Here is a 27,530-nt window from a genome sequence, read left to right as displayed (position 1 = left end):
CCCAGCTCTACCGGCGCCCACAACCCTCATCACCAAGGTACTACTCCCTCTTTACATGAGAGAGAGAGAGATTGAGAGAGAGTTTGTATATTTGTTTTTCTTAATTTAGAGCTTGATTGTTGTCTTGCTTAATCTTGGTAGAGTCTTTTGGGGTTTTGAGAGGTGGGTTTTGCTTCTCCTTGTAGTTTGTGAGGATTTTCTTGTGGAGTAGTACTTATTTGGTAGTCAAAATTGAATCTTTTATAAATTAATTGGGAAATTGGGGTTTGTTATTGTTGAGTGAGTTTAAAGTTTATAGGTTTCTCAGCTTTTGAGTGCTGAATTTTTTTCTATTTGTAATTAATGTGTGGGTTTTATGGTGGATATATTACTTGGTGATAAAATTAAATCTTTTTCTAAATTGGTTGGGAAACTGGGAATTTGTTATTGTTGAATTGATAGGTTTGTGAGTCTTTGAGAGGTGGGATTTTATGTTAGATAGCTTAAATGGTAGGAAAATTGGATCTTCTGTTCTAAATTGGCTGGGGAAGTGGGGATTTGGTATTGTTTAGTGAGTTTAAAGTTGATGACTGTTTGATTTTTGTGAATTTCTGATTGTTGTGGGTGCAGTTTAAGATTGGTATATGTCAGTTAAGTGTGACTGCTGATAAAGAGAGAAACATTCAGCATGCGCGGACTGCAATAGAGGAGGCTGCTGAAAAGGGGCGAAGCTTGTTCTGTTGCCCGTAAGCCCATTTCTTTCGTGACTCGGTTACTTTGTTTGGTAATGTCGTTTTACTCATTTGGTGCATTTGAAATTGCCACTGCAAATCATGATTGTGATGGCCCTTTACGGTAGCTTACTTGGTGGATTGGGAGGTTTGTGATTGAAATGTTATTTTTTGTCTTGCTTTGCAGAAGTTGATAGCTGAAAAGAATATCAGCGATAGTCTAAACATTTGGTGCCTTTATTCTTGTTTTGGGGTATTCTTGTTTCTTTTTGGAGGGGAGGGGGAGGGTGGGGTGCATTTGAGTGCTTGCAACAGATTTATGAAGGAAACGTGTCCGGTACTGAGTTTTCAGTAGGTTGCTCGTAGAAACAAATGTGCAAAGATGAGTATGACAAAGGAGAGGGCATATACTGACTAATAATGTGGCTTCCTAATTTCTAAGTTGCAGGATTAGAGTGTAGGCCACCATAGTGAATGTCGTTCATTTGTGTTGAGTGTTTTATTTCCTGCACTACAGCATAAGGTTTAATATGTCATTCTTTCATCAGGAAATATGGAACAGCGCATATTCAAATGATAGCTTTCCAGTGTATGCTGAGGATATTGATGCTGGCTTTGATGCATCTCCATCAACAGCAATGTTATCTGAAATTGCTTGTCGTCTTAACATCACGCTAATTGGAGGTTCAATACCTGAACGGTGCGGAGATAAGTTGTACAACACCTGTTGTGTATATGGCCCTGACGGAAAGCTGAAAGCTAAGCACCGTAAGGTGATTTCTGGATTGGTTGGATAAAGGCTTAGTTTGTTGCTATTGTTTTTGTAGAAATTATAAACTTTCATCCATAATCCAAGTATCAACTGTATCAGGATGTCATGCCATTTCGCAATATATATCATGTTTTGTAGTAGTAAATTGTAATAAATTGAAATAAGACAACAGACTAATTTCTCTTAACTAGTTCTCCAATGTACTACATTTGATGACAGATACACCTTTTCGATATCGACATTCCTGGAAAGATTACCTTCAAGGAATCGAACACTCTTACTGCTGGGGAGACTCCCACCGTAGTGGACACGGGTATACATTACTGATAGACTTGATATTTGTAACTACTGCTTTTGTTAGTCTTACCATCTCGATTTGTATAGAGTCAAGCATGTAACTAGTGAATGTATATTTGTTTTGGTCACAAAAAGTGGCTTTATTCCATCTAGATTCTAAAATCAATAATGAGTAAGTTAACGGATGAAACCACATTTTTCATCATAAACTGGTTTGACCGAGTTTGGATGTGCTTTAAGTAGAAAGATTTGAGACCAAAGCTTATTCTGGTTTCTGATAGAGAAAGACCGAGTCCAGTTGTGCACATGTAGTTGTTGACGAGCTTTTGATTGTTCTATGCTCCAAACACCAAAACTTCTAAGTCATACAAATATGAGTATGTTGAGGTGCTTTTGAAGTGGTCATTTATTGCTCATTACATTCTCACTAATTTCTGTTCACACTCCTTTGCTAACTAGTTATGGCACCTGCGATGTGCAGAGGTTGGTCGAATCGGAATTGGTATCTGCTACGACATTAGATTTCAAGAACTAGCAATGCTCTATTCTGCAAGAGGTCTATTAACTCTCCTCTTCTAATTTCTTCATTAACTAGGAATATCTTTCTATGATTCTGACATGTACATGGGCTATTTCATTCTTGACTATTGCTTATGACGATCATATTCTTATCGTGTAGGTGCTCAATTGATTTGCTATCCGGAGCATTCAACATGACCACAGGTCCTCTGCATTGGGAGCTATTGCAAAGAGCAAGGTGAGATTGACGAAAATAATGTTACTCTATTATTGAAAATAGTAGTAGTAGTAGTATCAAATAATAATGCAAAATCTGTAGCCAACCACATATTTGTTGGAATTAGCTCTTGATGTTACTACTCACTATCGTTACTCTTATGCAGGGCTGTCGACAACCAGGTAATCCCAACAACCCCAGCCACTTGTCTCTCCTTTTCCTTTATCAGCATGATTGTATTCTCGTTTTGTGTGCGTGTATGGGGATTGAATGCTACAAGACGGTTCCATCATTTTATCAATGATGTCTAACATGAACTGAAAGTGATTCATTTAATCCTAGTACTGTCAGACACTGTAGGGACCACCCCATGACCACTTCACATCCTGAATGTGTTTTGGTCGTTGTACATTAAGACAAGGTTAGTGTCATTGTTTTTTAAATGTCTTGTATTCATGTATATTATGGCCGTTGACCCTACGGATCATTACTCTAATCAGACGAGTCCCCCTTCAATGCTTCCGAATAATAATTAATTAGTATGGTTGAACCAAAGACAAAAAATCATCTAGTGATGGTCGGATGCAATAATAGAAGGGCAGCTGAAAAATACAAATATATTAGTATCTTTTTATGTTATCAAGTAAATCTCTATTGTTATTAACGACAAAATTTGATAGTTATACGTAGCAACTTGTTCACCTGCTCGAGATGTTGCTGCTGGGTACATTGTGAGGCCATTCTACACTCATCGGGCCGGTAAGTTTATGGGTGGAGAGAGAGAAAATATTTGGTTACAACTCAGGAGATATATGTCGGTCTGTATTATACAGAACAAGTCACCACCATATTTTCGTTCTTATTTAGATTCGTTTGTCTGGTTTCAATAGTTGGTGAAGTTGTGGCCACAACGGAACATGATGAGGCGATAATCATCTCAGAAATCGACTATTCTCAAGTTGATCTTCGGAGGTGAGACAAGCATAGCATTCTCTTATACTAACATCAACCATGTGCATTAGTTTTTATGTGTGATTGAGTTTAACTGTCCAGAACGAACCTACCGCTTGAGAAGCAAGACGGGCGACCTCTACCAGCTGGTGGATGTCGGGAGGTTGGGATGAAATGAGAGAGAGACGGATTGTTTAGAAATAAAGAAGATGAATGAGTGACAGAGAGGGTGTAGCAGTTTTGTTGTGTGTGATAAATGCTATGTTGGCTGTTTCTTGTTTTGATGGGCCAATGCTGTCAAGGAAGTTGTTATTGCAAGATTTGAGTGATTGAACTCAAGGCTTATGGATAAAGAGAATCAGCTAAGATGAATGTGTTATACTTATTCATTACCTAATTCACTAATTTCTTCAATCAAACTTTTATGCAATAATACTTTTTAAAAGTCTCGTTTATTGAATTCATCTTATTATTAATTAGCTTTTATTCGAATATACTTATTGACTTGGATTAAGTCAAACCTTATTTTTTTAGTTAACTGTCAAAAAACAAAATATGTTTATTTATATATAGTTGAAAAAGGTGACAAGGAAAACCAAAAACAAAATGAAATTGAAAACATACACGGTTGGAGATGTTAAAAACGAATAAATATTTTGGGTTCTACAATTGTGCTTTTAATTGTGTTAAAATTAGGTTCTTGTCTCAAATTAATATGCATTTATACTTGTATCTCATTTAAATTGTTCATTTATTCTTTACTTTCGTGTTAAAATTAGGTTCTTGTGCGGATTAGGCCTTCTAGCTCATACAAGTAAAGAAACAATTTTTACAAATTAAATAATTTATTTAGAGGTGTACTGATAATAGAGGTGTCTACCTCTAATCAAAGACTATAGAGATTTAAGTATAGATATTCATACTATTCAATCAGAAGGGAACGAACCTAACTAAAAAAATTGAAAACGAATTATTAAATTTTTTTCCCTATTAATTATACTTGTCTCGACGTAATCCTAAAAGTCTAAATCAACCAATATTAATGATAAACTATTTTTATCTCTTTAAAAATAATAAAAGAAATTTGTAGTATATTATTATTCAGTTTGATGTGGTAGTTACGTGCATGTGCGCAGCTCTTAAGTTAGTAGTACTACTTTGGAGGTGAAAAATTCAACGTTAAATAAATTATTACTCAAATTTGAAGAATTCAAATAATACATTAGTTGTTAGATAAAAACTTTATTATTCGATTCACCAAACATTGAAATATTAAAATTTTGAGGAACCGACTAACAACACGTACATTCGTTTCACATGCCATTAAATATTGAGTGTTTCAAAACATATTAATTTAAGTATTATTAAAAGTTTGCAGTCACATTATCACTGCGCAAAAAAAAAATTAATGGATACACATAAATTAATAATGAGGAATTTTGATTAATACTCAAAAACTAATTAATTATTTTATTTTATAGTAATTAGTTATTTCATTTCTTGGTTTCGTATATAGTCATTAATAAGTTTCAATAAAATAGATATTTAACATTAGCTGAAAACAGTTATTAAGCCGTAATTGCCTGCCACTAAAAATTCTGCTTCCAAAACCATAATCTATAGTTAAAGGCCAATAAAAAGTCAAGTTTCTTATTTAATGCTTCACTTAATAAAATAAATAATAATAATTATAAAAAGATTATTTAAGTGTTTCTAGCTTCACCAAAGAAAGTTCATTATATTTTGACCCAATTTTTGAAATGTTTTAATATTAAAATTTTTGATTTACCACATCTGAGTCTCAATTTTATTTGCATAATAGTCGAGCTAAAATAATTAAAAAATGGGTTTTTGGCTTTATAAACCAAAACCTTTCCCAATTCCTGGGTTTTTTCCATGAACTATGAGATTTGTTTTTAAACCACGAACTTTCATTTCGTTAGGGTTTTCCAACTCGACCCGAATAGCATAATTCAAAATGTTAAAGTTGTGTTTTGTTTATTCAAAAGTGGTCATTTGTTATGTAATAATTGTGATTGTATGTATTATTGTGCCAAATAGTATCCAAGTAATCAATTTAGTGACAAATAGGATTAAAATTGACATGTAGATAACCCGGGTTTTGTCGTTGACCCACCAGGAAAATCTTAACGAAATGAAAGTTCGTGGTTTTAAAAACAAATCTCATAGTTCATGGGAAAAACCGAAATTCGGAGAAAGGTTTTGGTTTAAAAAGCCAAAAACCCTTAAAAAATTCATCCATGATTAAAATTAAAATCAATCTAAATGTATTAGTATTTGAAATGACAAAAATTGGAAATTGTAAGCGAACAATAAATAAGTTAGAATGATTAATCAGACATTATGTCCTCAACAAAATTAATGTTGGCTTCAATTAGTGAATTTAATTTAGGCTTAAATTTAGCGCCCTTTTATATCATTTCAATCGCATCCTCTCTCTCTAAAATCAAAATGTATTCAAGAGAGAAACAAGAAATGAAGAAATCCCATCGCAACACTCCTTCATTCTCCTCCTCTCTCCTCGACGAAATCTGCCGCTCCATCGACGACAAGCCACAGCCCCAAACGGCGTCGTTTTCTAGAGTCGAGAAATGGATCGAAAACGACAGAACGCTATTCCGCCGCCGCCCACGCTGCGACAACACCGTCTTCCCCGACACCGACCCCTCCATCTTCACCGCCGCCAACTGCCCTAGACCGATCCGCACCGGCGATCGCGATCGCGATCTCTTCCACGAGGAGAGGAACATAGCATCCTCGACAGAGAATCTGGTCAAATCCAAATCCAGGGCGATGAGAATCTACGCGAATTTGAAGAAGATGAAGCAGCCTATCTCTCCCGGAGCGCGCCTCACCACCTTCCTCACCTCCATCTTCAATCGGAACAAGTCCAAAAGAGGCGATCGGAGCCATCCGCCACCGCCGCCGCTGGAATCACCGGTGAACACGAGGTGTTCGACGAAATCGCCGGCTGGGATTCGAATAAATAAAAATGACCTTACACGTGCGAGCGTTAATTATGTGGACGCTTTGCCACGTGCGAGCGACCGGAGGCCCCCGTTGCCGCCAAATGCATTTCAAAATGGAGCTCCTACAAAGTATACGCGTTACGAGAGAGACGAAGAGGAGAGTGACGGTGATGGCATTAGTGAGTCGAGCTCGGATTTGTTCGAGCTCGACCACTCGTCTTTGTTTGGAATTAGGGATAGGCTTTGTGAAGAGCTACCGGTGTATGAAACTACTACTTTTTTCCATCAAAATCGCAGATTATTTCGATAATGCAATTCGATTTTATGTCTATTTAACCATATTTTGTTTGCTTTTTCTTGCGTTGGATTTATGTCTATATGAATATATTGCGAAATTAATGTACTAGCTTTTATATTTGTAGTTCTTTTTTATCGCTTCTTTTTGTAGCTTTTCAGTTTGGGCAAATTCATGTTTGAATTACTCAAATTCATGTAGCTCATAATTCATAGTATGACCATTTAAGTTAGACTTCGGCAAAACTCAAATTCATGATTTTTAATCATATATGGAAGAAATCTTCTTTTTTTTGGGTCGTGATTTGCATTACATAAATAATTATGTTTACGATTTCCAAGGTTCTATTTCAAAATTTTAAACTAGAGTGAATCAGTGAAATGTAGTAAGTAGTATATTCAGAGATTGCAAAAGATTCAGTTTAATGCACGAATTGTTCATCGATCACTTATATTGTCTCAATTATTACAATAAATACAAAAAACTTAATTTATTTTTTCGGAATATGGACTAGCATTAAAAATATTAGATATCCATCAACTCAAAAAAAGGATATCCATAAATAATAGTAGTAGTAGTAGTAGTAGTAAGTAGTAACACAATTTCATTGAATGAGACTAGTCAGAATCAGAAACATGGGTGAGAATGAAAATCAATACTACTATAAATTAAATCCGAACAATTACAGCGGATATAATTGCTATACCTAATTGAATAAATGTGAAAGTACAAACATAGATGCTGAAATGAGGACCATGACATACAAAAAATAAAATATTTACTATTTCGTAACTAAAAAAAAATTGAGACATGAAATTATAAAATGAATTAAATATCTTTGTGGTACCATCGGTAAACCCACTTTTAAGGTGTAATTATATGAATCTCAAAAATGTTCGTGATGATTTATGAATAGCTTGAATATAATAGTACACTACTTACTATAATTTAGAAAAATACTAGTAATAATATAATTTAGTACACACTTATAGTACAGGAGAACATGCAAGTTACATGTAGATATATTTAATTAATACTACTACTTTGAAAGGGTAAGCAGAGAAAAAGGAATCTTTTTAGTAAAAAAGAAGACATGATCAAATGATTAGCAAAATAAATTATCAATGCAATGTACTTATTATTGATTGTTAGTGGTGGATTTGTAACTGATCCTGTCTTCATGTACGTGGATGGCCAAAGAGCTTAATTTAATTCAGTTTGGCGAATTTAAAAATATTTGTGTGAAGGTTCTGCCTGCCTTCAAACTGAATTAATTAATAGCATGATAATTAGTTGGGGCATCATTAATTATAATCAATTCATTGAGCTTCATCATTATATAACGAGGAATGCATCCTCTCAATAAAAATAAATCTATATTACATGAATTAATTTGCTTACGAAGATGTACTTGGTTCGTTCGGTTTGATTTTGTAAAAAAAAAAAAGCAAATGAAAATATACCAAATAAATAAATTTCTCTTAATATAAATGTTCTCTTTAATTTGGATAATATTATTATTGGGATAAGGAGTTACTTCTATACAGTTATTGATATACTACTCCAATTCTCGTGAGATTATTCGTGTTACCGCAAAATAAGTAGTACTCCATATTTGCAACACTCAGATTTTAGCCCATCAAGAAAAATTGTTGGGCTTTAAGTCAATTAAGTCAATCCGATAGAATCAAGCCCACATAAATAACAAGATGAAGAGAAAAAAGAACAATAAATTTGAAAAAATGGTTTATTTTGTTCAAAAAGGGAAAAACAAAAATATTATATTCATCCCTCTAAAATATACTATCCTTGAAACCAAGTCAATATCAAATCATAACAACTTTTGATTTTATTTTTTGCTTTATAGAATAGTGGATGGTATATCCATCCCACTTTATAATGGAAATGCCTTCCTTTATGAGAAATTGGCGTTATTACAATCGATTTACTCTGTATTTTTGCTCACAAATTATTGGTGGTCAGGAAAAAAAAATACATATTGAAAAGTTGTGAGGTAGACATACATGGGCCTCTTTGTATGGAAAAAAGCTTGTAATAAAAATAAAATAAAAAAGTATAGCCAATTAAGCATACATCATCATCATATCTTGCGGAATTTCAAAAGGGCCGGCCAAGAATTTGTATAGTACTTTGATTAATTAAATTATACTCCTTCCGTTCCATCCTTCCGTTCCAAGATAAGTGACTCATATTCTTTTTTGGGACGTCCCAAGGTAAGTGATCCATTTTCTTTATTGGTATTCTTTCTCTTACTTTTTCTCTCTACTTTATTTACTCTCTTACTTTATTCACTTTCCACTTTACTAACAAAATCATATTTCCTTAAATCTCGTGCCGAAAAGTTTGTGGTCACTTATTTTGGGACGGAGAGAGTAATTACTTAAAAGTTTATCTAATAGGAGTACAGTAGTTGCCAACTCACAACAGAATTAGTTGGAAATACCGGATACAATTATCAGGATATCTTATTAGATAAGTAAATACTCCAATATAGTAACAAAATTCCCACCATCAAAACACACACACACACACTTAAAAAGTTAGGATGTCAAAATCTTGCTAAAATATTTAAATTCCAACTAAAATGGAGTAGAGATGACTCCTAGTATTAAATAAGTGCAACGCCCATCTTAATTAGGGTTAGTAGTGATTAAATTCTTTTATACACGAATAATGATTACTTCTTCATGTTTTGTCTTGAATAGTAAAAGTAGCTTTACCACTTTTGGTATTATAGAGGAATAAATACTATAGTCAGCATCACTTTATTGTTAACACTAGTGTTGATAGAGTAAGTAAGCTAGTGAAAGTAAAGAATTTTAGAATAGATTTTGTTATTCAAATATTTCTTCTTCTCCGTCAGCTTTCTGCTTTCTCTTTCACACACACACACACTCAAACTTGGACTTAACTGTCTGTTTGCTTCTACTGCTGAATCTCTCCCTACCGCAAACACATACTCGATCGGAGGCATGTGAAGCTGAAATTTGTAGTTTAAAAAATCAGCTGCGATATTAAAGATTACGAATTTTTATGTAACACTCCACCAACTGAATCAGATACTACTTGATCTCGTTTGCGAAATACTGCCGCCGACTGGTAACACCTCCTGCTACTTTTTAGTATCAAGTGCAAATTTGAGTTTTTAAATTCATTAGATTTTGGCAGCTTAGACGTAGGAGTATTGAATTTAGATGTGGAAAATGGCTTCTCATTCTGCTCTGTCGTATGTTTTCCCCCATTTTTACTGCCAGGTTTTTGAACTATGGATGGAAATGATAGGGCTCGAGCAGAAATTAGCATGATTGGGAATCAGAATAGGACGGGTGATATGATAATTGACGTTTCTGAAGATGCAAAACCTAACCTTTCACCTCTTAGAGAACCCAATGCTTCTGCACTTAGTGCTCAAAAGTCACCACCCATGAGTTATGCCTCACCCGAAACTGTGAGGATTAGTGCTAGTAAGCCTCCCAAGATCCCCACACCTGAGGGTCTCACTAGGCGAAAGTCTTTATCCAGGTCTGTTTATTCTAAGCCAAAAGCTCGATTTGGTGAGCAATCTGTGTCTCTTGATGGTAAGATGTTTGATGAGAGTGGTCCGGAAGTGAATGTGGTCCACAGTCGGGGTGCTTCACCTAATCATGTGAAGCCGGACGCTGGTAGTGCTAGCGTAAGGGATAGGACCGTGCCGGTAACTCCCAAAACCCCGCTTATGAATTCCTTTAGGGGACTCGACGAGGATGAGGAAATATATAAGAGGGTTAGCAGCAGGAAGAAGTTAAAGTATAGGAAAGTGAAAGCCAAGGTTTTGGTTGAGTGGTTGATATTTCTTTTTTTTCTTGGCTGTTTGATTACAAGTTTGACTGTTCATAGGTTTCGAAACATGATGCTCTGGGGATTAAGTCTTTGGAAGTGGTTTGCGCTTGTTATGGTAACCTTTAGTGGCTTGCTGTTTACTGAATGGCTGATGAATTTTGTTGTTTTGTTGATTGAGCTAAATTATTTGCTGAAAAAGAAGGTATTGTATTTCGTTTTTGGCCTGAAGAAGATTGTTCAAGTTTGCCTATGGTTGGCTTTGGTGCTTATCACTTGGGCTTTGCTGTTCCGGGAAGGGGTGGATAAGTCGTCACATGCTACTGCCAAGATTCTGGATCTTATAACTTGGACTATTGCTTCGTTGCTTATTGGTTCGTTCTTGTGGCTATTGAAGAATTTGTTGCTAAAGATCTTGGCGTCTTCGTTCCATGTGAACACATTCTTCGACAGGATTCAGGAATCAATCTTTCACCAGTACATACTATTTTCACTTTCTGGCAAGCCAGTCATGGAGGCGGAACAAATGTTGGGGAGAGCAAGCAGTAATGTAAGTCATTTTAGTTTCCGCGTAACGAAGAAAGATAAGGAAGGCAGGGAAAAGAAGGAGAAAGAGGTGATTGATATCAATAAGCTGCATCAGATGAAGCAGGAAAAGGTCTCTGCCTGGACCATGAAGATGTTAGTTGATGTTATATCTAATTCAGGGCTCGCCACAATTTCTAATACTCTCGATGAAAGCGTCTATAATGGGGGCAATGAACAAACCGACAAGGAAATAACAAACGAGGAGGAGGCAATTGCTGCTGCATATCACATTTTCAGAAATGTTGCTCAGCCTGGTTGCACGTAAGAAACTCATGTTTTAGAATTGTTCCTGCACCATCAGTGTTTATATATCTTCACGTTTTCATTATAATACAGGTACATTGACGAATATGATATGAGGAGATTTATGATTAAGGAAGAGGTTGACATTGTATTTCCGATGATTGATGTGGGCGAGACTGGGAAGATTGACAGAAAAGCTTTGACCGAATGGGTGGTATGACCCATTTTCTTAATAAGTTTAAGAGAGTGTTGCATTATCATAATCAGTAACCTACTAAAACAAAATGAATTCAGAGGTTAAGATTCATAATTCATTGCAAACCAAAATCTGAGAAAGCATAATTGCGATTGCAATATACTGATGAGGGTAGATGAGTTTATCTAACATATTGATGGCACCGTACAACTTATTTTATTTCTATATCGATCTTAACACACTCTCTGCATGTGTATACAACTATACATATATACATATTTTGGCAGTATATAGTATAGTGTTTATTTTGTTACGTTGTTTTGGGGCAGCACCCCCCCCCCCCCCACCCCCCCCCCTCAACTTATTATATGGCTATGCCTTAATATCATGGACTTCTTTGCAAAGTCGTTCATAGATGTCAATCTGAATTCTGAACTGATGTAGTTTAACTGCAAATGACTAGACACAAGATCTCTGCTAATCCATTTTTCATGTTTATGCAGGTGAAGGTTTACAAAGATCGCAGAGCACTTGCCCATGCTCTTACCGACACAAAAACTGCTGTAAAGCAACTGAACAAGCTTATTACTGCGCTTTTAATGATCATTATTGTGATTATATGGCTTCTCTTGACGGGGATAGCGACCACCAAAGTGCTTGTTGTTATGTCGTCTCAGCTTGTTGTGGCTGTTTTTATGTTTGGAAATACTTGCAAGACTATATTTGAAGCTATTATCTTCGTATTTGTGATGCATCCCTTCGATGTGGGTGATCGCTGTGTTATTGATGGTGTTCAGGTGACTTTTCTAAATTTGCACATGCTTTGCTATTTGCTGAGTTCTTTTCATTAATCATGAAGCTCTCTTTCATTCTTCCATCTGGGGAAAACTGCAGATGATCGTGGAAGAGATGAATATCTTTACAACTGTGTTTCTGAAGGCCGATAATGAGAAAGTGTATTACCCAAATTCTGTTCTGTCTATGAAACCCATAAGCAATTTCTACAGAAGTCCAGATATGGGAGATTCGCTTGAGTTCAGCATTGATTTCAAGACATCAATGGAGAAAATAGGCTCTTTAAGAGAGAAAATCAAGAAGTAAGTTATGTTTTAAAAGATGTTTCTTTATTTAGAGCAAATCCAGTTAGATACTACTTAAGATTGTGTTTCATGTCCTACTTTGAAACATCAGATACTTGGAGAAAAACCCTCAGCTCTGGCATGAAAATCACAACCTCGTCGTTAAGGAGATTGAAAATGTGAACAAGATAAAGATGGCCCTCTTTTTCAACCACACCATGAACTTCCAAAACTTTCCAGAGAAGAGCAAGCGCAGAACCGAGCTTGTTCTTGAAATGAAAAGGATTTTTGAAGAGCTGCATATCAGATATGATCTCCTTCCTCAAGATGTTCATCTCAACGATTCTAGAACACCAACGGAAAGCAGCAAATGAGCTCCTGTCGAACTCAAGAAACCAATAGGTGTCCTCTGTATGTAAGTTTCCTCTCTCCTTAGTAGTAGTAATTGTTAGTTTAAGTTTGTTCTACAAATGCTGGTGAAAGAACTGAGTCTGCTCTTATCAGATTATGATGATGTGATTGCTGTAAGATTGAAGTTCATACAGCAAGGTTGAATTCGAGGAGGAGCAAGAAGCACCAATTTTGCATATATGCTAATGTCGGGTTGTGAACCAGGGCCGAATACTTAAATATTTTTTAAATCAAGTAAACCACTATATATGAAGGTTTGGATACAATTGAGAGTGAGGGGGTCAAGTAGGTTGTACAACATTTTTTGAGGGTCTGAATTTAAATTTCCTAGTGTTAAGCAAATTCTGGTTGCATGGGCTTATTTTTATTTATCCAGTTTGCAATGGAATTGTGAAGTAGTCAAGGGTTGAAGATTGGTTATATTTACGTAATTTATAAGTAGAGACAAACTTGTATCGATCTGAGTTTAATTAGAGATCCTTATATGGTAATTTAATTTGTAACTATGGAAATATGGATATTAGGTAATTTAATGAATTTCCGTTATTTAAAAAAGGCAAGAACAAATATTTGAGTTTCCTTTTCCTACTCAAACTCAAACTAGGTCCCTCCTATAAAAGCACAGTAAAGCATGATCAAATTCACAAGTCTAAAAATCTAATCGAATTATTCCTTGAAATAAAATTAAGTTTGGTGAAACATGTCTGGGTGGGAATCGACGAGCTTTGAGCCGAGTTTGTTGGAAGAAGTTCTGACGTGCCTCCCCTTCGACAGGTACCGCAATCCGGAGCTGGAATCGGGCAACAAGGTGGTGCTGCCACCGTCGTGTCTGTCGCGGCTGAAAGACATGGGCGTCCGGTTCCCTTGGCTGTTCAAGATTGAGTCGTTCAAGTCGGAGAAAATCTCCCACTGCGGCATGCTGGAGTTCTGCGCGGACGAGGGGTCTGTGTACGTGCCGCGGTGGATGATGGAGAACTTGGGGATCAGAGAGGGGGAGGACGTGATCCTGCGGGATGCATGGGCGATGACGGGGACGCGGATGAAGCTGCAGCCGCACGAGGGGGCGTTGCTGGAGGTGGGGACGTGAGGGGGGCGCTGGAGAGGGGCGCTGAGGGGGTTCTCGTGTTTGAGTAAGGGGGATACGATCGGGGTGAGGTGTGGGGAGAGGGAGAGGGAGTTTTTGGTGGATGTGCTCGATGTGGGCCCCGGGGGAGATGTTATCTCTCTTTGTGACACAGATTGCGCGGTTGAGTTTGCTACGCCCTTGGACTATCTCAACAAGGAGAGGGAGAAGGAGAAGAAGGAGAAGGAGAAGGAAGGAGGGGTGTTTAGGGCGTTCTCGGGGGTGGCGAGGCGACTGGATGGGGGAAGGTGCGCGACGGCCACAGAGGAGGAGAAGGAGAAGGAGAAGAAAAAGAAAGACAAAGATGATGCTGAGGAGTTTAAACCGTTTAGTGGAAGAGGTCGTCTCCTTGGGGGACCTTTCTAGTTAATTTCATTACTACTACTCCATGTACACCAACCTAGACTTACTACTTTTTTACTACTCCTACTAGTAGTACTACATTAATTTTATATGGTTAATATGTGAATTTTGCATTCGTTTATTATCACACTTAATCTTCTTATAAAACCGTTGACCCATCTATAAACTTAATCTACTATTATCAAATTTTCATTTATAATTAATTAAACTGTTGTATTATTACATTCGGAATTTCGGCACGCATGCTTTTTTTAGGCAACTTTAGTCTTTAAAACGGATTTGGATCCCCTGCTGTGGAGGAATCACAGCAGGGGTGCTGTGCTTCTCACATATTATTTTTAATTATAAAAATAACTTTATTTTTTAATGTTATACTTTATGAATAAAATATTGGAATGGGAGAGCACAGCATCCCCTGCTGTGATTCCTCCACAGCAAGGGATCCAAATCCCTTTAAATCCCTTTAAAACCAACTCCATCACAAACATTTCAATTCAATATGATCCAACATGCATTAATCATAAACTGAATAAACTTTATGAATTATGACAATTGTAAAAGATGTGATTTATAGAAAATTATTTGATGGTAGAGATAATGAGTGGATAAAAGGCAGGCGAGCTACACATATACAATGTTTTGCTTTTAATAATAATAATAACGTGATATCCTTTCGATTTCGATTTGTGGAAAATTAATACTTATAAACTATTTTTTGCACATATCGGATACTAGATATACGTCCATCCGCAGTTCCGCTCATCAAAATTTAAAATTAATTAATGTTTTTCCAGCGGTTTAATTATCTAACTTTGGGCGCCCGCTTACAATGTTTTGCCCCAGCAATTGCAACTTGTTGGAAATTTTGAAGCTCGACTGTCCAAAATTGACCACTCTATTTCTTCAGCTGTTATGTTGAGTGTTTCTTGACAGCTTTAGTGACAACTGCTAAAATGTGTGGTAATTATATGAAAAGCTTCGATGACAACTGCTGAATATCTGGTTCTTTTGCTCATACAGTCTATTTTTGAACTCAATATATCTTAAAAGGGCTGTGTAATGCACTAATACTAATATATGCCTCGTCTGTACTGGAAGAAACATTCACTATAACTACTGTTATATCCTTTGCTAGCTGCTAACATACAAAATCTGGTTATGTTGTGAAGAATGCAATGTCATGTTATGCTTTCCTTTAAACAAAGAAATGAATGCAGACTCGTCATCATTTTTGGTTCTTACTAACGCTGGTTGAAGTTGCCTGGTTTATGAATTCACATTTTTGCCTTCATGCAATGAGCAAGCAGTTGAGGCAGCAATAAGGCAATGTAACATGCTTGATGTTCGGTTTTGCCCTGAGGTGAGTTGGGAATTCTGTTTCTCGTACATGTATTCATTCCTAGTCATTAATGTTTGACTAAACTTGATGTTACTTTCCTTTGGGCAGATATCCCCATCATGCATGGGAACACTACGCGTAGCATGCCCAAGTTTGAAGCGCAGCCTACCATGCACGCACGTCATGACATTAAAATCTCTAATTTTGTATTTGGCAAATAACCCTGTTTTCTTGCATCATGAAATCTGGGGAATCTTTTTCATAGCCTGTCAAATAAGAGAATCATTTATTTCTAATCTTGATCAGCAGTATTCTATGAAATGAGAAGGGTAAGAATAACAATGAAATGAGTGAATCTGCAAATTTTGCTCCAATTATATAAAAAACAAGGTTACATGAACTCAAAACTTACATTCTGTGCAAGAGGAAACAGAAAATACTGTGGAAAACATTCTACTACTACTACTACTACTTTATATGAGTGTTGGACATTTTAGGCTGAGTTCCAGCAAGCCTTGCCATCCATTTCTCCTGCGACGTCGTAGGACGGGTGAAAGTGGGAGGTGGGAGTTCAGCAGGCAATGCAGCAGCTGTGCTTGTGAAGGCATTTAGTACAAGAAATGCTAATACTGGTGAAAGATCCAAGCCCCCGAGTGGTGGAATTAAGCCTCGGAATATGTTCAAATATGGGTCACATAGTGTGCTGCAAAAAAACAAACTCCCATTGTAATAAGCTGAGAAAGTGTTGAAACATGATCCATCATCCATGAGCATGATCCATACATACCTGAGGGGGCTAACAACGGCGGGAGGAGCGTTAGGAAACCAAGTCAAAACCAATCTGACAATGAGCAATGTGTTGTAGATGTTCAAGAAATTGGAAAGCCCACTAGCAACCACCACTCCTGCCACAGAATCACCGGGCAAAATTGCTGCAAACTTGTGAGAAGACACCATTGACAAGTTCCTGCGCTGAATCTTCTTCTTCAAACAAGTCAGCAATGCATCAATGTGGTTGTTTACTCTTATTCATTATAAGTGGCTTCTTATTAAACTACTCCTACTAGATTGAGCTGCTAATATACATACAATGGGATAACTTTAAAGTATTTCATCTCCTACTACACCTAATCACTAATCACTAAACTAACTCTCCAAATCTAACATAAAAGATTATGCACCACAAAATCACAAATCAATTCAAATACCTAAGCCTCAACAAAACCTTCAATTTCTACAGAATGCATAGTAAAATTGTGTGTGTGTTACAGTGAATTAGAGAGAGAGGGAACCTGGAGCTGGAAGCAGCTATGAAGATAAGCAGGAAATGATAACACTTTATCAACAATCTCATTTTGGGACCTCATAGCATCCACCATTTTCACGCAATTTTCCACATTGGAAGCGAATGTTTTGTGGATTTCGCGAACCAAAAATGGATGCGCGGGTCGTCTGCCAATAAAATCAAAAGGGGTTGAAGAAATTGGAAATATCTGCAAATTTGGAGCGCCCAAATTCCGCTCTTCCTCCATTGACGTAGGCTTTACAATTTAGGAAAGGCTTAGAATTGGATAAGTTGAGTTATCAAAAAATAGTTTTCATATTACCCCCTCAACTTCTTCGATTTTACGAATTACTACAATCTCGATTAATGAAATTGGGCCTGCTTTATTCTTGTAACGTGGGCTATGTCATATTTTTTCATTAACAAAACGGATGGGTATTTATATACTCCTACTTCACTCAAATTTTATTTTGGTTTGTCTCCTACTACATTGAGTTATTTATTTTTTAGAAAAAAAATATTTTTAGTTTATCTTATTTTTATTATAATATATCTTAATTTATTCTCTCTCCATTTTAAAACAACAAAAACGTAGTTCATTAATATTTATTAATTTTAATACTCCAAAAGAAAAGATCCAAGTAGTAACTTGTGATAAAGTGAGTATTTTGTAGTAGCTAATTTGGAAATCTTGAATAATTGTCGCTTTACATTTATCTTTTCCATGAAGTTGTTACTATTATAATCATTCTATGCAATGGACATTGTGGCGTTTTATGGAACATAATTGATATTTTGTCTTGTTCGTTTATTCTTTAATAATTTATCTCAGTTTAATACATTGATTGAAAAAAGTAATAATGCAAACACATTTGGGGAAAAATATTTAATTCATTCATTAAATGAACACGTGATTATGATCATACATTGTTGGAACCATTTTCATCTTGAAAATGATTTGCACGTGATATTGGACCCATCGTATACCTCTCTAGAGTATCGACATTCCCCTATTTTATGACAAATAAAAAGAATATAGTAGTAAATAGTAACATAACAACATCAATCATCGTATACATAGTACTAATTCATCAATTAATAAGTCATTCCTACTTATAAGATATGCATAATTCCGGCATCATTATAACAAATTCGATCATAAACAATTTAGATGGTGTCCGATATATAAATAGACCAAAATAATATGTTAATAAGAGTTTACTAAGTCTTAAAGTACATTTTATGTTTAGATTACTTGAACTGTAACATTAATCTGCATTCTCGAGCAATGAATTGGAAGGCATGTGACAATCGTATGAAGAAGGATGCTCCAAATTTATGATTTATTTGTACATGATACTACACATTCATACCATACATTTTAATGAAATGTGTGATTCATGACTTATTTCATCATATGTACTTATGGTATTAACAACATGAATTTAAGCACATTTGTCTAAATAAAATTGGTAATGCCAAAGTTGGGCACGTGGTGGGCCACTACTAGGAAATGGACTATTTCCGGATTAGGCTAAGTAGATTGGGCTCTACCAAAGCCCATTACCATACAAATGTCGTTTTCTCAATATCAATCAATTATCAAAACATTAATCCTACTACTCACTAATATAAATATAAATAAAAAAAGTAAAATTTATAACATTTAAAAAAAGAAGAAGACAATCACTTTATCTGAGCATGTTGAAATGAAGAGGAAGTGCTGTGTTTCGAGATTTTGAGTGTCTCTTGGAGCAAAGAAACATGGCTGAAATTGACCTTCGATTTGACATTTCAATTATTATCCGATATTAACTAGGAGTAGTAGCAGTAGTGATTAAAAATTAAAATTCAGATTACTGCTTCTACTAATCAAGTAAGAGCACTCCCAATGGCACTCCCTTATTTCTCCCTTATTTCTCCCTAATTCCTGCCATATCAGCGCCACATCAGCATCACATTTTATCCCCAATTTTTAGCCAACTGCTACATTGGTTTCTCCCTTATTTCTCCCTAACTCAACATTTCATTTTTACATTATTATTTTTTATATTATTTAATTTTCCCTACAAATGTATTTAATAAATAGACTAATAATGAACAATTCATCGTTGTATTAATCATTGGAAAATATAATACAACGAGAAAAAAAAAACTACAAATAAAAAACGCAAATAAACAAAGATTTTTAAAAAAAAAAAACTAAGACGGAGGGGCCGGAGGGGCGTCGGGATCGAGGCCCATCGTAATCTGCAGGCTTTGGATGCATTTCCAGAGGGCCGCCTTTTCTTCAGGGGTCCCGCCGCCGGTGAAGTACAGCGTGTACATCTGCGTCAGATTGGCGACATTGCTCGAATAAGTGGCTTTTTCTAAGTCGATGTGGGGTTCCGACTCGACTTCCGACGTTGTGCCCTTCCCCTTCCGCCTCCCCTTCGCCTTCTTCGCTCCCTCCGGGCGCTCGTGCGGACCATCCCCACTCAAGTCGATGTGGGTCGCGCTCCCCTCGCTCTCCGAAACGCTAAGTCGCGAGCGCACCGATTTCCCGTGCAGCGCGACGTGCATCCCCGTCCGGAATTTGGGGAGATCCTTCAGCTTATCGTAGATGTTCCAATACTTGAACCCCTTCGACAAGTACTTGCCACAATACCTCTGCATGGCCTCATCTCGGACCATATGCTCGTTCTGGCCACTGGGCATGTTCGCCAACAAGTTAGAATAAATACCGTTGAAGTGGCCGCAGTCCCTCATGAGGCGCTCCCAATGCCGACGGATCGCCTCGCTGCCATGGTCCTTCATTGAGGCAGTCTTGTGGCTCCTGTGTACTTCGCGGCAACCCGCTCCCAGAATATGATCTCGAGTCTGGTAGTTGCTGCGCTCCGCGTTCTGTGACGTGTCCGCCCAGCAGGTGGCTATCGGCTCGGACTCTTGCAGAGTGTAAGTAGTCCTTACCCGCTTCGGCCTCTCATCGGAACCCGTATCAGTCGCAGCCGACGACGCCGGCGCCCTTCCCCCTCCCGCTCCTAGAAGGCGGCTCGGTGGGCGTTTCTTCCACCTCGAAGTCCTCCGCGCTCAGTGTCGCGGCCTGAGATTCTTGGTCGCCTGGGGTTGATCCGGGGGTGTCGAACTGGGGCCGATACACATCGTCGGCTGGAGAGGGCATTCTGCCGGCAGAGTTGAAGTACGGAGAAAGTCTCCGCGCCGGAGGAGTCTGCAAAGGAGACGGACCCGCGTATGGAAGTTGGCCGGGAGGAGAACCCATCGCCAACAACGAGTGCATCCACTGCTCGTTTGCTTCATCCGTGTTGGGAATTTGTGAACTCGACTCTTTCCCCTTACCCTTACCCTTACCCGAGCGGGAATTTTTCTTCCAAAAGCTCATAATTTTTGGAAGATTGATGAAGATTGAAGATTGGGAGAAGAGATTGAAAATGGAGAGAATGAAGATTGTGGGTGATGAATGGAGGAAGTGGAGGAAATATTTATAGGGGTGGGATGTAAAAATAGCCGTTGGGCCGAAAAAAAAAAAAAAAAATTAAATATCGCCGATTTATCGCCGAGCGTCGCCCACAGTGGCCGGCGATCGCTCGGCGATAATCCGGCGAAAAAACGCCGCTTGGCGTAAAATCGGTAGGATTTTCGCCGAAAAATCGCCGAAATCCTCCCAATGGCCGGCGATAAGTCGGCGATATTCGGCGATTTTTCGCCGGATTTTCGCCACCCCCATTGGGAGTGCTCTAAAACAAAGAGAAAATGTCAAAAACTGATATTTCAACATAGGTTCATTTTACGATTTTGGTCTTATATTTTATCTTTTCGGATTAAAACTGTTTAAAAATCGATTAAGATCGGATTAACACCGTATAAAAATTGACGGAATTGTTACTATAGGACCAATTGTGATCTGAGTTTAAATATTCATGCTGTAAAAATTCAAAAGATAAAATATAGAACCAAAATTATAAAATAGACATATATTCATAGCAGTTTTAGCCTATACTTTAAAACAAATTAAATTGAACAAGTTCATTGTTAAGCCAGGAGATTTATAGTACTCCATGACATAATTATTAAATTACTCCATGACATATTTATATGTTACTCCATATGAATCAATAATAAAAGTAAAATATTTGATGAGTTATAATATCACACTTTGTAAATTATTATTGAATTCAACTATAGTAGATGTGTATAAATATAAATTTGAATCAATGTGTATATAAACTACTACGATGATTACAAACATAAAAATAATAAAAAATACTAAAAACTTAAAGAATATTACAACACAAGTGTGTGTATTCTTTATATACGAGTACAATAATCCTAGAATTTGATACTCTGATTTTAAAGTGATTTGATAATGTACATGTAATAGCTACTAGCATTTCATAAGTAGTTGTAGTAGTAATTTCTTTGGAAATTAAAAAAAAAAAAAAAAAATGCAAAACGACAATTTACTTTGTAACAAACCTTAAATGAGTCAAGTGGTCTTATCCCAAAAAATATAGCACTAATCCATAAATTCATTTCAACATGCATGATTTTTAGACCTAATTGAATTAAGAAGTAGGAGTAGTAGTATTAATTAGGTTTATGATTTATTATGAATAATAATGACAACTTCCGTTTGTTGTTTACAAGATTTTTTTGTATTCATTCCCTTTTTATCTTGGTTTGTTGTGTTAAGATGTGTAGTTGAAAGAACCACACCAAATCTAACATGTGTTTATACATTAGATTTTGTCATTCACTCAGATTTAGATATGATCCCTACAAAGATTACAACAAATCTAGTATTCTTAGGCATTTCTTACTTTATCAATTGATTCCAAAAATATTGCCAATTATATCACCAAGACAACCTAGCCCATCTTTCTGAAAATGTCCGTTACTCCCACGTTTCACATTAAAAAAGCTTATAATTATATGGAATATCACATAACTGATAATTATTTCCACACAAATCGAAAAAGGGTAGTTAGCATGGATTAAAGATCGAGTTTTATTATTCGTTTACATACGGTGCCTTTTTCTTTCATTGGATAGTTAATGTGTACTTATAGTAATTGAGAATATAGTATAAATTGTTAGATAAATGTAAGAACTAAAACGCATGCCTCGGTATGATTATAATATACTCATAATAAACAATTTACTACTTCCTTTGTTTATAATTTAAAAATTCATTTTATCATTTTCAAACAACATTTTAAAAACGTGCTTAAACTAAGTAGAACTTCTATTATGAGATGGGACAAAGGAGGTAATAAATATGGTTATCCATGTCAAATTTTCAATTCGATTAGTAGTTAGTAAAAATTAATACAACTAGTAAGTAGTAGTGACTAACAAATATGGTTGTTACTTATTAGCATTAGGGATGTAAATCAGGCTGGCCCAGCTTGCGGACCAGCCCTATTCAGGTTGTGGGTTAATCAAATACGGGCTAATTGGGTGTGGTTTTTTTTGGATTATAAAATTTCGATCCTAACTCTAAAAGCTCAGATTTCGGGCTAACCCACTGAATTAATCGGATTGCTACCGACAAAAATAGCATGCGATCAATCCAATAAATAATTATGAAAATTATTTATATTTATAAATATAAAACATTTAATTTTGATAAATTTAAAATACTATATGCATAACTCAAACATAAACATGATCAAACACTAATACGTGTGATTTGTGCAAAATAAAACAGTAATATATTTTGAGAAATTTTAAAACATGGTTTAAAAATTTAAATAATTTTATAAAATTTAAAGTTTCTAATTTATTTATCTATTATTATATTAATAAAAATTTAATATATAATTTAAATATTTAATATAAAATTAAAAATTATTTTTTTTAGTTATCTATATTATAAAATAATCAATAGAATGTCGAATTAGGAGTCAAACAAATAGAACAATAGAAATTTTGTCGGTTTTTCGGGTCTGACCCTAACGAGTTACGGGTTAAATTGATGCGGGCTAATCGGATTATAATTTTACCAGGTTAGAAATTTTCGTCCTATAAATTTAGCGGGCTTTTCGGGCCAGCTCGCGGGATGTGGGCTGTATTAATATCCCTTGTTAGCATTAGCATTAAAAAAGAGACTTTTGGGATATAGCGGGCATTTAATAATAGTTAACGGCGTCAAGAGGGCCGTCACAGTGACAAGCTTTATTAGAGATGAAGGCCCCACAAACTGTGGATTAATTATTAACGGTGTCAGAATGGGGGATGTGATGAATGGACAGGTGGCCTTCCCGAGGTATGCATTTGTAGCTTTTGCTTTGACGGCGAAAATATATCAAACTTTTGGGGCCTTAGTGAGGTTTCTCCATTCTTGGAGAGCCTCCCTACAATTTCTACAACTTATTTTATTTAGATACTAAGTAGTACTACTAATTATTATTTGGACGGTTTCATTTAAGTTGTCCAGGTTATGAATATATATGGAGTATATTTATGGACGATATATTAGGAATGTGATCAAATGAAAACTCTAAATATTGTACAAATTCAAAACTATGATCTGGACTATTGAAAAATGTCAACAGATCACAAAAAAACATCAACAGGAAAATGTCAACAAAATTTCAACGAGAGTCAATGATTGATGCCTGTGTTGATATTGTGTTGATACTGTGTTGACATTAAAATCTTGAAATTTTACACTGTGTTGATATTGTATTGAAACTGTATTGAAGCTGTATTGAGGAGTTTTGAGTTTGTACAATATATAAGTTTGCATTTTATCATTATCCCGATATATTAACTATATATGCATTAATTTGCAGTGGGTTTCTGAATTGAATATTGGAAACAACATTATTTTGTAGAATTAAAATATACTGCTGCACTACTTAAATCCTATTATGGTAATGCCATAATGTCAAAATTCATTCTCCATTAAAGAATTCGAGTCCTCAATTATCCGTTGTTCTTTTGAACTTAGTGGTGGCTCAATTATTTCATCCTTTTTACTACTTACATACGGCTTCAAAAAATAACTACTATATGGCATCAAATCCTTTACATTTAGTTTGGAATTAATTTGTAGTACGATTTAGATGCTAATTTCAATTCACAACAACTATTTCATATTATCTTCCATAACTCTCTCATTTGTTGATTTTGTAAAACCATAATCTCAGACTCAGACTATGTATATTCATTATTCCAAGTGTAAAATACAACATTTCTACACATACAAATTAATGCCATATTTGATGCATGCTATTTAAGGTTGCGTTCTAGTCCATAATTTTCAATGCTTTAATTAAAGTTTTCATATCAAAGATAATAGAGTCTGATGCATATTGTATCGACACCAACTATTTTTTATATATGTATGTGAATCATCATTCACGTAACAGTAACAAAAAAAAAATCGTTGACGTTTTTTATTCTAAATGTGCCACCAACACTTAAAAATAGTGTCTCGACTAAAATCAAAAGACACAAATAAAAACATCCTAAAAGAGTAAAAGATTAAATTAATTTATCTTTAATTTATAAACGCTATTTTGCATCTTAAATTGTTGTTTAAAAAAAAAAATTTAACGCTAGTAATTATGTCTCAATTTTTGTGTCATTATACGTTTTTTATAGTCTATCAGTCTATGGATATTAAAAAGTTATTGATTAAAAATGCTAGTATACAAATGCAATATACTAAATCATATTGGCGATATTTTCTATATGTATAGTTTGAGCGGTCGTTTTATAGTTTACTTCCACTAATCTATATATTTGATGGATCATAAAAACGAATTAATTAAGAATTTGTTTCTTATTGCATATGAAATGGTGACTGGTCTCTAGGATATTTCGGATGCCAACAATTGAAACAATCTATCAAACTAAACCCTATATTCAATAAACATGTACAGCTTTGGAGACATAATAGATGAATAAATTGATGATTGGTGCAAGTACATTTCTATATATGATAGAACATCAAAAAGAATTTGTTTCAATTTAACAAGAGCAATTCATTATAACACATGCATTTATTAGTTAATCATGAATAAAATTTACCATTGCTTATTAATGCTTACAAAGAAAAGTGAACTGTTGTTGAATGGTCAAATTTCACAAAATGAGATGAAATTTAATGCAGGCACATTTATACACTCCTTTCATCCCACTTTAGTGAATAATAAATTAATAATAGAGATGACTTTTCTCTATATTATTTTCTATCTTACTTTTTATCCACTTTAACTATTTATTTTCATTTAGTAAAAAAAAAATTATGAAAAAAACACTTCAAAGTAACATGAGACACAAGGAACAATCATTAGTCCATGAAAAAAAAAAAAAATCATTCGCCCATGAAATAGGATAGCTAGCTCCAAATAACTTGTTGGTATGTTGTTAAAAAAGAGTATCATAAAATTCAGGTTCATAATATCCAGTTATAAATTTAACTAAGAATATCCTCATCCGTACTCTTAGCTTTGAGCACGGAAGTGGGCTCGAACCCACTTTTACTCCCTGTTCTTAGGCAAGAGCACAGCACCCATATCCGTGCTCTTAGCTAAGGACAAGCTCAAGGGTCCCATCTTTCTATTAATCAATTTAAATACTTCAATTACTAAAACATTTCTACATTATAAAAATACATTAAAAAATAAAAATTATATAATTAAAATCCTAAAAAATAAAAATTACCAGTACATAATTAAAATACTAAAAATAAAAAAATACATAATTAAAATAGATGAGAGATCCCCGCCCCTAGCACGGACGGACGGACACCCGCTGTGGATGCTCTACTAAACTTTCACAATTCTACATTACTACTACTAAACTTACATGCTGTTATTTATTTTTTTCAAATATGTGGTCAGTTTTAAAATTTCATATAATATCCAGGCGTAGTCATATAATTGCACTACGATATTTTTCTTAAATTATTGTATGTCCAGTACTCATGTTTTTATACTTACTAGTAGTACTATCTTTAAATATGTAAGTATTAATCACAGAATATAACAAAGCAGGAGTACAAAAGTAGTAGTACAATTTATATATGTCTTTTGATGCATATATTTTTATCGAGATCATGCAAACTAACAAAGTATAACCTCTTACTCTCAATATATAAAATATACTATATAAATTATTATCACATAATCACATTCCCATTATATTCAATATATTCTTAATACTAAATATTTTCAAGTAGAAAAACAGTAGAATTGGGTTGGTAGAAATTACAAAATTAAAGTGGAAATATTGCTAATGCATCAAACACCAGGGACGTCACTGCAAATCATTAAATCATATGTGCATAGATTATTTTATTTGGATACCGAAGCACTGTTATTTTTCAGAGTGCCAATGGCAGGCTTCTATTCCAAACAACATTCTTGACTACAATTCTTATTTCCAAAATTTTCCATTAATAAAACAGCGACCAATTTGATGGAGTATTTGTTTTTACTCAACAAGACTGTTCGCAAAAATAGAACCAATTCATTCGAGATTAATTTATTGAATTCGGGCTACAGTTAGTTTAAATAAATAGGAGTATTTTTCAGGTTCAGAAAATGTGACACACAATTCCAGAGCAATTAACGCTTTTTATAGTTAATTACATTCCACGGCCATATGAAATATAATCAAGAAGCATAATAGTGAAAATTTTAAAATTATCTCTATACTACTACTATACTTTATTCTTGGACATACAATAGTATATTTTATTGCAACTAAAATCACCAATTATTATTGAAGAATATATTCAAGTAAGGACTCAAATTAGATAGAAATATCCAATTCAAGGCATGGGGTTTTATTCAAATTGACCAAAAAAACTGCAGTTACAATATGAGAAAATGGGCATGAGGTGAAAGAGATTGCACAAACATAACAAGAAAAGCAAACAAATTCACTCATTCAAAACTTTTACCAAGAAATATATATATGGGAAATGGACAAAATGGAGAAGTAAAAGGACTGAAATTATTAGGAGCTGCCTGGCTATATGTGCATTGATATATACTTTTCACACATATAGAAATAATGATTTTAAGAGAAGAAAAAGAGTTAATTGTCAACTGAGGCAATGAAGAAAGCTTTGCCAGCTTCAGCTCTCCTCCCTGCATAGATAGGGACTTGATATGAATTTGAAATTTTTTAAAAAATAAATAAAGATTCGATTTTTATTATAGAGATAGAGAGAGAAAGAGAAGGGTGTAAGTAATTTTACTATAGTGGAGTGAAAGCTGAGGCTCAAGTGTTTTGAAAAAGATTTAATTTTGAGTTGTGGGTACCTTTTAGATTCTATTGCTTGTATGTATATGAAATT

At 35.1% G+C, this 27,530-nt stretch overlaps 4 protein-coding genes, 1 long non-coding RNA gene and 1 pseudogene across 8 annotated transcripts; 5 read left to right on the top strand and 1 right to left on the bottom strand.

Annotated features, from left to right (window-relative positions):
* The window catches only part of LOC125221451, a 6,646-nt pseudogene extending 3,241 nt beyond the window's left edge, over positions 1 to 3,405 (top strand).
* Positions 3,406 to 3,880, top strand: LOC125219678. Its single transcript, XR_007176178.1, has 2 exons — positions 3,406 to 3,487; positions 3,569 to 3,880. It is a non-coding gene; the product is annotated as an uncharacterized LOC125219678 (long non-coding RNA).
* Positions 3,881 to 5,962: 2,082 nt separating this feature from the next.
* LOC125221449 (protein BIG GRAIN 1-like A) lies at positions 5,963 to 6,766 on the top strand. The gene has a single exon (XM_048123569.1). The coding sequence runs from the start codon at positions 5,963 to 5,965 to the stop codon at positions 6,764 to 6,766; it is 804 nt and encodes a 267-aa protein (XP_047979526.1).
* Positions 6,767 to 9,580: 2,814 nt separating this feature from the next.
* LOC125223075 (mechanosensitive ion channel protein 10-like) lies at positions 9,581 to 14,718 on the top strand. 2 transcript variants are annotated; one of them, XM_048126038.1, is made up of 7 exons: positions 9,581 to 9,871; positions 10,027 to 11,437; positions 11,513 to 11,633; positions 12,119 to 12,412; positions 12,510 to 12,712; positions 12,807 to 13,109; positions 13,880 to 14,718. In XM_048126038.1, exons 2-6 carry the CDS (start codon positions 10,038 to 10,040, stop codon positions 13,066 to 13,068), a joined length of 2,280 nt encoding a protein of 759 aa, XP_047981995.1. In that variant the 5' UTR covers positions 9,581 to 9,871; positions 10,027 to 10,037; the 3' UTR covers positions 13,069 to 13,109; positions 13,880 to 14,718. The 2 variants fall into 2 exon arrangements, with proteins under 2 accessions (XP_047981995.1, XP_047981994.1); XM_048126037.1 differs by lacking the exon at positions 13,880 to 14,718 and adding an exon at positions 13,199 to 13,500 and having other exon boundaries at positions 9,582 to 9,871.
* Positions 13,806 to 16,072, top strand: LOC125221448 (ubiquitin recognition factor in ER-associated degradation protein 1-like). The gene is made up of 3 exons (XM_048123568.1): positions 13,806 to 14,180; positions 14,241 to 14,476; positions 16,039 to 16,072. The coding sequence occupies exons 1-3, from the start codon at positions 13,806 to 13,808 to the stop codon at positions 16,070 to 16,072; spliced, it is 645 nt and encodes a 214-aa protein (XP_047979525.1).
* Positions 16,073 to 16,277: 205 nt separating this feature from the next.
* On the bottom strand, positions 16,278 to 17,489 carry LOC125219246 (ylmG homolog protein 2, chloroplastic-like). Of its 3 annotated transcripts, none has more exons than XM_048121167.1 (3): positions 17,223 to 17,489; positions 16,718 to 16,914; positions 16,278 to 16,633 (listed from the first exon to the last, which is right to left on the bottom strand). In XM_048121167.1, the coding sequence occupies exons 1-3, from the start codon at positions 17,460 to 17,462 to the stop codon at positions 16,399 to 16,401; spliced, it is 672 nt and encodes a 223-aa protein (XP_047977124.1). In that variant the 5' UTR covers positions 17,463 to 17,489; the 3' UTR covers positions 16,278 to 16,398. The 3 variants fall into 3 exon arrangements, with proteins under 3 accessions (XP_047977124.1, XP_047977126.1, XP_047977127.1); XM_048121169.1 differs by having other exon boundaries at positions 16,718 to 16,911; XM_048121170.1 differs by having other exon boundaries at positions 16,718 to 16,908; positions 17,223 to 17,488.
* Between the last annotated feature and the right edge of the window lie 10,041 nt (positions 17,490 to 27,530).

Source organism: Salvia hispanica, chromosome 4, assembly GCF_023119035.1.
Source record: "Salvia hispanica cultivar TCC Black 2014 chromosome 4, UniMelb_Shisp_WGS_1.0, whole genome shotgun sequence".
Classification (NCBI taxonomy): Eukaryota; Viridiplantae; Streptophyta; class Magnoliopsida; order Lamiales; family Lamiaceae; genus Salvia; species Salvia hispanica.
This window is presented reverse-complemented; position numbering and strand designations above follow the sequence as displayed.